This window comes from Equus caballus, chromosome 31, assembly GCF_041296265.1.
Source record: "Equus caballus isolate H_3958 breed thoroughbred chromosome 31, TB-T2T, whole genome shotgun sequence".
NCBI lineage: Eukaryota > Metazoa > Chordata > Mammalia > Perissodactyla > Equidae > Equus > Equus caballus.
In genome coordinates, this window is record NC_091714.1 from 20,616,030 (window position 1) to 20,630,038 (window position 14,009).

At 42.3% G+C, this 14,009-nt stretch overlaps 1 protein-coding gene across 6 annotated transcripts in view; it reads left to right on the forward strand.

Moving 5' to 3' along the window:
• The first annotated feature begins 696 nt into the window (after positions 1 to 696).
• The window catches only part of EPM2A (EPM2A glucan phosphatase, laforin), an 85,502-nt gene continuing 72,189 nt past the window's right edge, over positions 697 to 14,009 (forward strand). The window contains exon 1 of one of the 6 annotated variants that reach the window (XM_070256208.1): positions 697 to 761. Coding sequence is in view for 4 of the 6 variants with exons in the window: in XM_023633123.2 (XP_023488891.2) it covers positions 1,259 to 1,559 (301 nt within the window). In the remaining 2 variants the exon portion in view is untranslated. The other 5 variants (XM_023633124.2, XM_023633123.2, XM_070256212.1 and 2 more) reach the window with 5 other exon arrangements.

Genomic DNA, 14,009 nt, shown 5'->3' on the forward strand with positions numbered 1-14,009 from the left:
GATTTACTCTCTGCTTAGCTACCTAATCATCCTGTTTGGCCAGCCTTGCTGTCTTCACATTTTTCTTTGTGTTTATCTGTAAGCTTAGCAACCAACCAAACACGGAGTGGAATATCGATATTTAAAAGTAAAACATATTATTAGTTTACTAATTGTTCCACAGAGAGACTGAGTTCGTATGGTTTACATTTTTGTACTTCTTTCTGTTTTGTTCATGATATTTGAATGCACAAAAGTTTGGCTCCCCCCCCCCCCCCCCGCCCCCCACTATTCACAAGCTTTCCAATACTGGTAAAAACATCTTTGTTTTGGTTTTAGCTCACATAAGAGATTGTTATGTAAAGTGTTGGTGAATATACAAATGTAAGAACACGAGGACTGTTTTATTAATCAAAAAGTAACAAACATGTAAACAGGACATTTGACAAAACTTAAAGTCCTTCCGTGTAAACAATTTTCTTTTGAACAATTATCAACCTGTGTTTCTTAACACAAAAATGTTTTATGTTCAAAAATCGTGATTTTACTGAAAGCAAATGTTAAACTAAAGGTTTTATTTTATGCCATTTAAAGACTTATAACTGTCATACATTTATAATCACAGAATTAGTTTTTGTTTTGTTTTGTTTCAGCTAGGGAAGGACTTGAAAGTATTTACTCCAAACCCGTTTTACACATCCTAAAAGTATAATTTTTTTTTTTGAAAAAAGAAAGCGATCACGTCTCGTTCCAGGCATGGAAGCGGACTAGGCAAGGGAAAGGTATGAAGCGTGCTGGTGCTGAGCGGCGCTTCTCCCGTCATTCAGAGATCAGAGCTGGCAGGGCCATCAGGATCCTTAGTTTCTGCCCTCCTTTTACAGCCAAGACCCTGCGGCCCGGAGAGCGTGAGTGACCCGTGTCGGGTCCGGAACCCTGCAGAGGCCGGGCCAGCACTGCCAGCTTCACCCTTGGGCGGGCTGCTTTCTCCCTGCGTCCCCTTGGCCTTTCTCGGGTCTTCTGGAAAGACGACGGGAAGATCGCGGCGTCATGAGAAGTGTCCTCCCCTTCCCGACCCGTCTTCTCTCCCTCCTCGACCCCGGCCGCTCCGAGGAGCGCTGGCTCCGGGCCGCGTGATGCAGCCCGAGAAGGGGCCGCGCCGCACGTGGCCCGCCGGCGCCCGGGCTCCGCGCAGCCGCCCAATCGCCGCGGCCGCCTGGCGCTCCGGCCGCGGGGCCACGGGGGCGCAGGGGACACGGGCTCGGGAGCCGCCGCCGCCGCCATGCGCTTCCGCTTCGGGGTGGTGGTGCCGCCCGCCGTGGCGGGGCCCGCGCCCGAGCTGCTGCTGGTGGGCTCGCGGCCCGAGCTGGGGCGCTGGGAGCCGCGCGCGGCCGTGCGCCTGCGGCCGGCGGGGGCGGCGGGGGCGGCGGGCGCGCGGGCGCTGCCCGAGTCGGGCCTGTGGCTGGCGGAGGTGGAGCTGGCGGCCGAGGCGGCGGCGCGGGACGGGGCGGAGCCGGGCCGCGTGGACACGTTCTGGTACAAGTTCCTGAAGAGGGCGCCCGGCGGGGAGCTCTGCTGGGAAGGTACGCCCGGCCCGGGCCCTGCGCGCCCGCCCTCCCGGGTCCCCGGCCCCGGCCCTGCAGAGCCCCGGGCGCCCGGGCTGAGCCTCCGGCCGGCCCCCCGGCTTCCTGCCGAGCTCCCGGCCCTGCGGCCTTTGGCCTCCCACCGCTTGCCCACTTGCCCGCACCCGGCTAATTCCCTGCCCTGCAGGCGTCGCGGCCGCTTTCCTCCGTCCCCTTGTCCCGCCCGCCCCCTCCTCGTCCCCCTGCGCCCGCTCCCGGGGCGCGCGCCTCGGCGCGGCCCGAATCGCTGTGCCCTGGTTTTCCTGTCCCTGTTCCCCAGGACGCGGCCCAGCCGCGAAGCAGCCTGTCGCGAATCCTAGCCGGCAGCGTGCGGTTTCGTGTGTGTGTGTGTGTGTGTGTGTGTCTGTGTGCGTGTGTATGTTTCCTTCTTAGATTCGAGAGTGAACTAATGGAAAGGCGTTGAGTGTTTCCCTTTTGGAATTTTTTTAATCCCAGATATATGACAATTGAGATATGCTCTGATTTCTTAAAGTATAAAAACAGTACATTCTGGTTGTAAAAAAAGAAATCAAATGAATGGACGAGGTAAAACGTGTTTCCTCCACACGCTTTAAACCTGCTGCCCACGGCCCAATATATGTGAGTGTGTATATTTGTCTATTTATCTATCAGACACAGAAATTGTATATGTTCTTCTGTATCTTGCTTTTTCTTGTTTAATAATATGTTGCAGATACCTTTTAGTGTCACTCCATATGGATGTATTTCGTTTTTTAAATGGCACCAAACTATTCTGCATCTACCAGTGAGCATTTAGGTTGTTTTCCGTTTTCCTCTGTTATCAACATTAAGAGCTGAAAGTCCATGTGTAGAGTTATCTTTGAGCATTTGGGAGTGTTGCTGTAGGGTGGATGCTGAGAAGTGAAATTGTTAGGCCGAAGTGTAGCCATATTTTACATTTCCGTCGGGACTGCCAGATTATCCCCTGAAAAGGTTATCCCAGTGTGGACTGCCCCCTCCCCGCGGTGTGTGAATTTCGTCGTCAGCCCTTTCTTTAATGAAATGTGTCAAGTAGAGGATGGGGTGTGTGCGACTCAAGAGTTGTCTAAAGCTGGTGAAATGAATGTCTCTTTAGAAGTTTGACAAAAATGGGCCATTTAGTCTATAATGATGTGGAAACAAAGAATCAGCAAAGAGCACGGGTCTTTTGTAATATGTTTATATATTATCCCTGTTCCTCTTTTCTGTACCCCACTGGGCTTCGTGGTCTGGCAGCGTTTATTGTCCTCCTGTGTTACCAGGCCAGACTGAGAGGCACCTTCATCACTTTATGCCCTTCTTTACAGAGCACCACTATATTAATAGCATTACAGAATATTTTTCATAAGAAAATAATACCTGGTAATTTTACTCAATAATTAAAATGGTTAAAAACAAAGTCTTCCCTTTCTCCAGTCCCTGTCCTTTTAACCATTTTTAGCTTTTCTGATATTCTTCTGAAAGTTCTGAAATAATTTGCTTATATTGCTATTTCTTAATGTATCGACTTTACCTTTTCTGTTTTCAGACTTTTTGAGTTAACATTTAAATTATATATAGCATTTTTTATTGAAATTAAACAGCTGCTGTCTACTCATAAAGTTAACCATCATACTTACTGTGAAATGTGAGGAATTTAGCTCAAGTTCATTATCGCCTCCTCCCTGCTTTTTATATTCTTATTTTGTCATATGTAAGTTATATATATGTAATTGTTGACTTTTATTGTGTAGAAAGTTTGTATTATAATTCTATTGTATAGAGAGTTACTGCTATATACGAGGATAAGAAACATAGCTCACTTACACACTCCTCTTCCACCCCTTACTTTGGTTAATCATGATTTCTACCTTAAGTTTTATGTGATTTATATTCTGTTTTATAATTGTTACTGTGCCTTCTTGTTTAGATTGATAGGGTGATTCTAAGAATTGTAAGTTCACAAAGGGCATTAGGAGAAGTGTCATTGCCAGTGTTTAAGAGCAAGCATTCTGCATCCAGAATGCCTGGCTCCACTAACCAGTGTGTGACCTTGGGCAAGTTCCTTCTTACTGTGCTGTCGTTGAGAGGACTAAACTGGCTAATAAGTCTCAAGGACTTAGAATAGGATGTATATTAAGTGTTAAATAAGTGTTAGTTATTGTTGTTTTTACTATTAGGATTAGGAAATAGTTACTCACTGTGGAACCAAGTAATGTGACTAGACTCATAAGGAAGGAAATATAATTCTGTGACATGGAACTTGTGCCACCAGAAGGAAAGACGCTCTTCTCTTACAGTATAAATCATGTTCAGATTTTACTTAAAATGATGCCGGAGTTTGTTGTCCTTCATATTTGAGTGGTAATGTTCTTCTACAACTTGTTTGAAAATTTCTAGTCAATTTTTTTGGACAGAAGCAGCACACTGAGCCTCAGCATTTCCTGGCTTGGTTGCACTAGTTGATGAATGCAAATTCCTCCCTTTTTGAAACACTTTTTTCCTTGAAGAATTGAGACTTATTTTTTTAATTGAATTCCTGTGTTAGTTGCATTGTTTTGGAATCTGTGTTCCCCTCTCTTGAATATCTTAATCATTTTGTTGGATTATATTCTCAAATAATTTTGAAGAAATAGTAAATAGGAGATAAAATATCTGAGCTCTTAAATGCCTGAAAATGTCTTTTTGTCCTCACACTTGATTGCTTGTTTGGTAGAATATTCCAGTCTCAAAATAATCTTCCCTTGGGGCCGGCACCGTGGCCGAGTGGTTAATTTCTCGCGCTCCGCTGCGGCGGCCCAGGGTTCGGATCCTGGGCGCAGACATGGTGCCGCTCATCAGGCCAGGTTGAGATGGTGTCCCACATCCCACAACTAGAAGGACACGCAACTAAGATATACAACTGTGTACGGGGGGGGGGGGGGGGGGAGGGTTGGGGAGATAAAGCAGAAAAAAAAAAAAGATTGGCAACAGTTGTTAGCCCAGGTGCCAATCTTTAAAAAAAAAAAAAATAATCTTCCCTTGGAAGGCTCTGCTGTGGTACCTTCTGGCGCCCATTGTAGTTCATAATTCTGATGTAAAACTAAGCCCCTTGCTTTGTAGGCAATCTGTTTGTTTTTTGGGTTGTTTCCTCTCTCTTTTGAAACTTTTAAACTTTCCTTTATGTTACTTTACCAGGACGTATCTGAATCTTTCTTGTTTGTGTCACTTGACAACTGGTTGGCTCTTTCAATTCCAGGAATTCTTTCTTTCAACTCAAGGAAGTTTTCAGTTATTTCCTTTTTCCTCCTTTCTGTTTTCTCTTACTTTCCTCTGAAATGTCTGTTAGCCATATATTGTACCTTCTGCTTATATATGAGCATGTCTTAACTTTTCTCTGGTATTTACCATCTTTTGTGTTTGGATGGATTTCCCTGACTCCGTTTCCGAGATCACTATTTGTTTTTTGTTTTTGTTGAGGAAGATTAGCCCGGAGCTAGCATCTGTTGCCAATCTTCCTCTTTTTTTTGCTTGAGGAAGATTAGCCCTGACCTAACATCTGTGCCAGTCTTCCTCCACTTTACATGTGGCTCACTGCCACAGCATGGCTGATGGGTAGTGTAGGTCCACGCCTGGGATCCGAACCTGCGAACCCAGGCTGTGGAAGCGGAGTGGGCTGAACTTAACTACTGTGCCACGGGACCTGCCCTCACTATTTGGTTTTTATTACTAGCATTCCATCATGTAGTCCTCAGACTGGATTTTTCATTTTTGGCAGTCATATTTTTAATCTCCCACATTTTTCTGTTATTCTCTGATCTTGTTTTCTTTTTTTTTTCCAGAGCTGCTTGTCCTTCTTGTATGGATACAATTTATACCTGAATCTTTCTGAGGCCATTAAGTAGAATTGATTAAAGGTTGTTTTTGTCTTGCATTAACTTTTATTTCTCTGTGGTCAGTTGTTTTTTTATGCTATAGGTTTTCCTCCAGTATCTGGTAATCCTTGGATGACCATTCATTTTTATGAATAAAGGATATGTTGACAAGTATAGGCCGCTCTGCTGGTTTCCTGCTGAAGTTGCTCGGGTTTATTCAAAATCGCCTCTAAATGAGTGGATGCTCATGGGATGATACTGGGTAATTGGGCAAATTTTGTGGCAGGGAAAGTTTCCCTCCTTAGAGGGTGTGGCTGGGGAGCCAGCAGGTCCTTCTCATTAGCAAAGTAAGAAAAAAAGAAGTTACTATGGGGAGAGACATTTTAGTATATTTTACTCCTGAATGGAGTTGCCCTTTCCTTTTGCCTTCAGGTCTGTTGAGTGGGTCGTAGACATCTCCCCATCTGTTCCGCCTAGACCTCTAGCCACTGCACCCACACTCGGGCCCTTTGCAGGAACCGTTTCCCTGCCAGGTCCAGAGCCCACGTGCTTCACCCTGGGTGGCGCTGCGGTGGGAGGCGGCGGTGCGAAACCTTTCTTCAGCTCTTGTCCAGTGTGTGGCGTCTGTTTATGTGAGGTCTCCTCTTCCATGTTGCTTTTTTAGGTGTCTTCCCTTAACTGTGTAACTTCTTGTTCTTTCTCATAGCAACTGTTCCTTTCTTCATACCTCTCATTGCAATTTAAACTCACATTAGTCCTATTATTGTCTTGGACTCCTTGGTTGCAAGTAATAGAAACTGAGTGTGAACCAGCCTAAAATAAGAAACTGTTATTAACTCATGAAACCAAACTAAAAGAAGCCTGGGGTCCAGCCTCTCTCCTCCCTCGCTCTCCAGCTCTCTCTCTCTCTTCCCCTCCCGTTTGCATTACTCAGGTATTGGCTTCATTCTCTCAAGCCAACTGACACTACCAAGTTAGATTTCCTTACAGGGAGCTCCAGGCTTACGTACTTAAAGCCAGAGAAGAAAAAAATTCTTCCCTCAGCTCTAGTTAGAAAAATCTGAGGGAAGGACTGGAATTCACCTTGCTTGAACCAGGCGCTCTTGCCAAGGAGGTGGGAGTACAATGAGGAGCATTTCCAACAGCAAACACTCCTTGGAGTAGGGAAGCAGCACTTCCCCCAAAAGTGTGTCCTGTTTTGGGCACAGTTTGGAGCTCAATGGGCTGCAAGTTAACAAAAAGCACAGTAATTAGTTGCTTCAACAAATAAGGGTTAATGTTTCCTGCTATAAAAAGTTCATTCATAGGTAGGCGGTAGTGGTAATGGCCCACAGCTCACAGATGGCAGGTGAGGGGTCATTGCATTTCCTTGACTTTTCCCTCAAAGCAACAGCTGTTGCTCTAGTTGTCACATCTGCATTCAAAGGAATAAGGGAGGAGAGAGGAGGTTGGAAGCGTCAGCCGTGAGTAGCCCCTTTTGTCTAGAAAGCCATAACTTCACTAGAATACTCTGCCCTGGCCCCCGCCCCACCCTCCCCCAGGACACACTCTTCTTTTCATGTTTAGAGTCAGACAGGACTGTCATGCTGGACTCTCTACTGCAGAAGGGACTGGAAAGCACTTTCTTTAGCCCAGAACATTGCTGCCCTGGAGAAAATTAAGACTCTGATTACCAAGAATAGGTAGGCAGTTAAGAATGTCTGCTACATTTTAAACAAAAGATATCAACTACAATATTTATTTGTTTACTGTTTGCCTTCTCACTAGACTGGGGGCTCTGTAAGGGTACGGACTGTGTCTGTTTTGTTCAGTCTTTTGTGTTCTGCAATTGTAGTTGGCACATAGTACCTGCTCAATAAACATTGGTTGACTGACTGGAGCTCAGAACAGAAAGAGGTGAAAGTTTTCTTAAGTGTTTATCACGTGCTAATTATTTCTTAGGTGCTTTCGGTTAAATTCCCTTTGTCCTCACCAACAACACTGTCAGGAGGAAGATATTCATTTCTGTTACACAAATGAGGAGATTGAGGCTTTCTGGAGGGTCTCATTTGCTATTAATCCCATCCAGTGAAATGTTCTTTTCAGATACTATATTTTTCTTCTCTGGAAGTTCTATTCAATGCTCTTTTGCATATTTTCCTTGTGTTATTATTTAGTTTAATTTTTTTTTAATCTTGACCACACTGAACATATAGTTAAGAGGCCTTGTCTCTAGTTCCCTTCTGTTATATTGACTAATTTTCCTGTTGATTATGAATAATATTTCTCTGCTTCTTTCTTGGCTTTTTTTCCTAACATAGCTGAGTTTGTGGATTTTATTTTTACATATATTGGATCATATTGCATGTATTTAAAAAATAAAGTATTTGGAATAGTTTTAGATGTACTGAAAAGTCGCAAAGATAGTATGGAACATTCCCATATACTCCACACCCAGTTTCTTCTATTGTTAATGTTTCATATTAGTATAGTATGCTTGTCAAAATTAATTAGCCAATGTTGGTACATTATTATTAACTAGGGTCCATTCTTCATTTGGATTTCACTTTTTCTTTCCTTTTTTTTTTTTTTTTTTTTTACTTACTATACCTTTGCTCTTCCAGGATCCTATCCACAAAACCAAATTACATTTGGTCATCAGGGCTGTAATGGTTTCTTGGACTTTCTTGTTTCGGAGATGACTTTGATAGTTTTGAGGAATACTCATTAAGTATTTTGTAGAAATTTCCTCAATTGGGATTTTTATGGCATTTTTCTCATGATTAGACTTTTGGGAGAAGACCTTGCAGATAAAGTGCCTTTCTTACCGCATCATATCAAGGGTACATGTTACCAACATGACTTACCACTGTTAATATTGACCTGGGTCACCTGGCTGAGGTCGTGTTCATTAGTTTTCTCCCCTGTAAAGTTACTCTTTGTCCCTCCCTTTCCGTACTGTCAATCGAGAAAAAAGTCACTACAATTTAAACAGCAGATATTTATTTGGGCAATTATAACTGCAACTTGGGAGACTCAGAAACAGGCAGAAACCAGAAATGTGCTCCGAGGAAGACAAAGGGGGTAAGGGTTTGTGAAAACAGGAAGAGATAAATTATACAGGTTGTTTTGCAGAATTCGTGATTGGCGCTGGCAACAACTTTTACTTCTTGGCTGTACATGATTGGTTGCCAAGGCCATCTCTAAGGCAAAAACTTCTTATCTATGGGAGTAGGGCGTATTTCTTCAAAGAAGGTCAAGCCAACAGTGAAGCGCAGTTCCAAAGTTACATTCCATTTGGGTAGAAACGTGGTGTGCGTGCATAAGCCCCATTTCCTTAATGGCCTCCCAGCTCCATTTTAGAAGCCTTGACATACGTTACTCCATTTTGTTATCACTGTCTACAATACTGTATTCTTTGGAAAGAAGTCATATACAACCCACATTTTAGGAGTGGGGAGTTCCACCTTCTTGAGGGTGGGGTGTCTCCATAAATTATTTGGAATTTGTCTGCGTGGGGGATTTGTCTTTTCTCCACTTATTTATTTATTTGATCACTTTTTAATTTGAGTATGGATTCATGAGGCAGCCCTGGTGGTCTAGTGGTTAAGATTCTCAGGTTCTTTTCCTGGTCAGGGAACCACACCACCTGTCCGTTGGTTGTTATACTGTGGCGGCTGTGTGTTGCTTTGATGCTGAAAGCTATGCCATGAGTGTTTCAGATATTAGCAGGCTCACCCATGGTTGACAGGTTTCAGCAGAGCTTCCAGACTAAGACAGACTAGGAAGAAGGACCTGGCCACCCACTTCTGGAAAAATTGGCCATGAAAACCCTGTAAATAGCAGTGGAGCATTGTGTGGTACAGCGCTGGAAGGGGAGGGGGTTGCGCAAAAAGACCAGGCTGGGTTCCACTCTGCTGTGCACAGGGTCGCTAGGAGTTGGGATCAACAGGATGGCACTAACAACAACTAATGGATTCATGGATATTTGTTTTATACTGTGAGTTATCTCTTAGTAATTTGCATTATTTTTTTATTGAGGTATAATTGACATAACTATATTAGTTTCAGGTGTACAACATAATGATTCAGTATTTTTGTATATTGCAAAATGATCCCCACAAGTCTGGTTAACATCCATCACCATATATAGTTACAATTTTTTTTCTTGTGGTGAGAACTTTTAAATCTCTTCTCTTAGCAACTTTCAAATGTGCAATACAGTATTATTAACTATAGTCACCATGCTATACATTACATCCCCAGGACTTATTTATTTTTTAGTTGGAACTTTGTACCTTTTGACCCCTGTCAACCATTTTGCCCACCCCAACCCCCACCTCTGACATTTTATTTATTTTCTTGCTCAATTTGATCCAGATTTGCCCATTGAGAGCTCTTTCTGTGGCTCCAGTGTCTCTTTGAGATGCCCTCGTTATTGTGTGTGTGCTTTGTTTGTTACGAGCACTTCCTTAGTTTCTGGCACTACAAGGTACTCCAGGCTCATCTTTTGTGTTTCCTGTCCACACACTGAAATCAGCCATTTCTCCAAGGAGCTCCAGTGTGTTTTATTGTAGAATGATTAGAAACCAACATCTGGGCGCTGAGTATGCTCCTTGCTTCTGAGATATTATTGCTTGTAAGCCTTCTGAGCTGACAGAAGAAAGAAATGTGTGTGTATTTTAATTAACCTGTGTATATACTGTAGGGGAGGAAGACATTTCCTCTACCCTCTCTGGGTTTGTCTGGCCCGAGAATGAATTAAATTTACATGAGATGGAACAGCAGGAGAAAATTACACAAAGCTTTATAACATGTATACATGGGAGAGGCTCAGGCAAGCTGAGCAACTCACCAAAATGGCTGAAACCACCACCTTAAATATCATATCCAGCTAAAGACAAAGGAGGATGTTGGGGCAGGGGGGAGTCAGTTACAGGAGGTTACCAGATAAGCACAATAAACAAATGCAGATTTAAGTCCTTGCCTTCCCCATTGATTAAGAGTTTCTAGAGATAAGGTCATCCCTCCTTCTTCCTGGTACAGAGAGGGAGACGTCTTTACAGATGGAGATTTCCTTTACAATGTGAATGTCTCTTACAAAGGGTAAGTAAATTCTACTTTTCAGTTGCTTTCCTGTCTGCAAAGTAACCAGCCCCAAATAATCATCATGCCAAAGAGACATATGTTAGGGTGGCCAATTTAAGTCCCCCACAATACACAGGGAATGGATACACTCTTTGTAATATAAAGTTCTGTTGGTTTTGACAAATGCACTGTCTCAATATTCTACCATTATAATATCACATAGTATAGTTTCACTTCCCTAAAAATTCTCTTGTCTTTTGTCTATTCAGCCTTCCCCCATCCTCATACCTCTAGTAGCCACTGTTCTGTTTACGTTATCTGTAGTTTTGCTTTTTCCAGAATGTCATAGAATTAGAATCATACAGTGTATATAGCCTTTTCAGACTGGCTTCTTTCACTTAGTAATATGTATTTAAGATCTACCCATGTCTTTTTGGGGCTTGTTAGATCATATCTTTTTATTGATGAATAAAATTCCTTTATATGGACGCACCACAGTTTGTTTGTCCCTTCTCCTATTGAAGGACATTTTGGTTGCTTCCAGTTTTTGGTGATTACAAATAAAGCTGCTATAAACATTGATGTGCAAGATTTTATGTAAACCTGAAGTTTTCAGATCAGTTGGGTAGATACCTAGGAGTGAGTTTGCTGGGTCATATGATTAGGGCTGTGTTTAGCTTTGTAAGAAACTGCCAAACCATCTTCCAGAGTGGCCATAGCAGTTTTCAGTCCCACCAGCAATGAACGAGAGTCCCTGTTGCTCCACGTTCTCATCAGCTATTGGTTTTGTTTTTTTTTTTGCATTTTAACCATCCTAATAGATGTGAGGTGATATCTCATTGTTTTAATTTGCAATTCCCTAGTAATGAATGATGTTGAGCATCTTTTCATATGCTTATTTGCCATCTGTATGTGTTCTTTAATTGGGTGCCTGCTCAGATCTTTTCTCCATTTTTTAGTTGGGTTGTTTGTGTTGGGGAAGTGGGAGAATTCCCCCCTGCTTTTCCGTAAGGTTCTTATGGCTGGTCAAATAATCAAGGAGGCAGGTTGGCAGGAGAAAAATCAAACAAAGTTTAATAGCGTGTATACATGGGAGAAACCCAGGAGAAACGGAATAACTCAGCCATCTGGCGGAGGCTGCCTGTTTACGTATCGTCAGCTACAAACAAGGAAGGCGTTGGGGATAGTGATTTGGGGCTTCAAAGGGGAGGAAGACAATTTACATAGAGATGGAATGCAAATGTTTGTTAAACAGGTTTTGCTGGGCCAAAAAAATGGGTTTGTTGTTGTCCTTTTACTTTTATCACACCTATTTTACATCATACTATGGCTGTCATATGGTATGGGCTCTGTCTGGAAACAGGCCTTCCATGGTAAAGTCCTTTAGGTAGTTTGGGAGGGAAGGTCAGATGCTCTTCCTGAGTCTTTTGAGCCTTTGTTGTCTTCAGCTTGAAATAATCCACATACCAGAGTGGCACATCTTGGGGCGGCCTGCCCTGAACCCCATCGTTTGTTTCCTTATTGCTGATTTTTAAGAGTTCTTTGTATATTTTGGATACAAATTCTTAAGAGAGATATGATTTGCAAATATTTTCTCCCAGTCTGTGGCTTGTCTTTTCATTCTCTTAACAATGTCTTTCATGACGTAAAACTTTTAATTTTAATACAATCCAACTTATTTTTTTCTTTCATGGATTGTGTTTTTGGTTTTGAATAAAAAAAACTTACCCCCAAATCCAAGGTCATGTAGTTTTTCTCCTATGTCATCTTCTAGAAGTTTTATTGTTTTGCATTTTACATGTAGGTCTATAATCCATTTCTTTTTTTTGAGGAAGATTAGCCCTGAGCTAATATCTGCTGCCAATCCTCTTTTTTGCTGAGGAAGACTGGCCCTGAGCTAACATCCATGCTCATCTTCCTCCACTTTATATGTGGGACGCCTACCACAGCATGGCTTGCCAAGTGGTGCCCTGTCCGCACGTGGGATCCGAACCGGTGAACCCCTGGCTGCTGAAGCGGAACGTGTGAACTTAACCACTGCGCCACTGGGCTGACCCCAATATAATCCATTTTTGTGTTAATTTTATGTATGGTATAAAATCTGTGTCTAGGTTCTTTTTTTTTGTTTTGCATATGGGCATCTAATTGCCTATGGGTACCATTTTTTGAAAATACTATCCTTTTTAGAATCACTTTTATCAAAACTCAGTTGACTATATTGTGTGGGTCTATTTCTGGGCTCTCTTTGCTTCTATATGTGTCTGTTCTTTCACCAATATCACCCTGTGTAGATGACTGCAGCTTTATGCTAATCTAGACATGATGTAGTGTGAGCCCTCCAGCTTCGTTCTTCTTCAGTATTGTGTTGGCTCTTCTTAGTTTTTTGCCTTTTCATATACATGTTAGCATCAATTTATTGATATCTACAAAATGGCTTTCTGTGATTTTGATTGGGATTGCATTGAATCTATAGATCAAGTTCAGAAGAACTGACATCTTAACAATATTGGGTCTGTCACTCTATGAACATGGAATATATCTCCATTTAATTGTCTTCTGTTATTTCTTTCATTAGTGTTTTGTAATTCATTATTTCATTCATTAGTGTTTTGTAATATCCAGATCGTGTTTATGCTTTGTTAGATTTATACATGAGGGTTTCTTTTGGATGCTATTTTAAATGGTATATTTAAAAACTTTTCAGTTGTGGATTTCAGTTGTTCATTGCTGGTATATAGGAAAGAAATTTACTTTTACATCTATTGATTTTTATTTGGCTGCTGGACATTGTAGTTTTACATTGTTTCAAAGAGTTTGGAATTTTTTCTGGTGGATAAGTTATTTGTGGATTAGCTTGTTCTTTGGGAGGTTTATCTTTATGAGGGCGCGTCTACAGTAGCTTTTACTATAGGGCTAGTTTAGCCACAGTCCTAAGCTATGACCCTTCTAGGTTCTCTGCTGAGGCCCCATGCATTAAAACAAGATGTCCTCGCTCTGTCTGGTGGAAACGCAAATGTTTCCCAGTTCTGTGTGAACTCTGCCAATTCTTTGGCTTACAATTTTCAGAAATTCTTCTTTTCTTGCCATTTGCTTTTTTTTTTTTTTTTGGCTCTACCAAATTCCACCCTATGCATCCACAGATTGGTGTGAAGCCAAAGAATGTGAAAGACCTTTATGCAGATTTATGGGCCTCTTTCTCTGCATGGCTTTCTCATCTCTGGAATTTGGCCCTACATATTCTAGTCACTTTGTTCTCCCCAAATTTAGATTTCTGTTTCCTCAACCAGTGAGACCACTGGGTTCTGTTTGGGATCCCCTCCCTGTGTCATGGTTCAGAGTCCCTCTGCAGGCAGAAATCCATGACATTCATATTGCCAACTTGTTTGTTTTCCTTCTCTCAGAGATTATAGTCCTGTGCTGCCTTTTGTGCAACATCTAAATGCAGTTGTTTCGTTTATTTTACCATTTTTCTAGATGTTGCTTTTATAGGCAGAAGTTTCTGACTGATTTT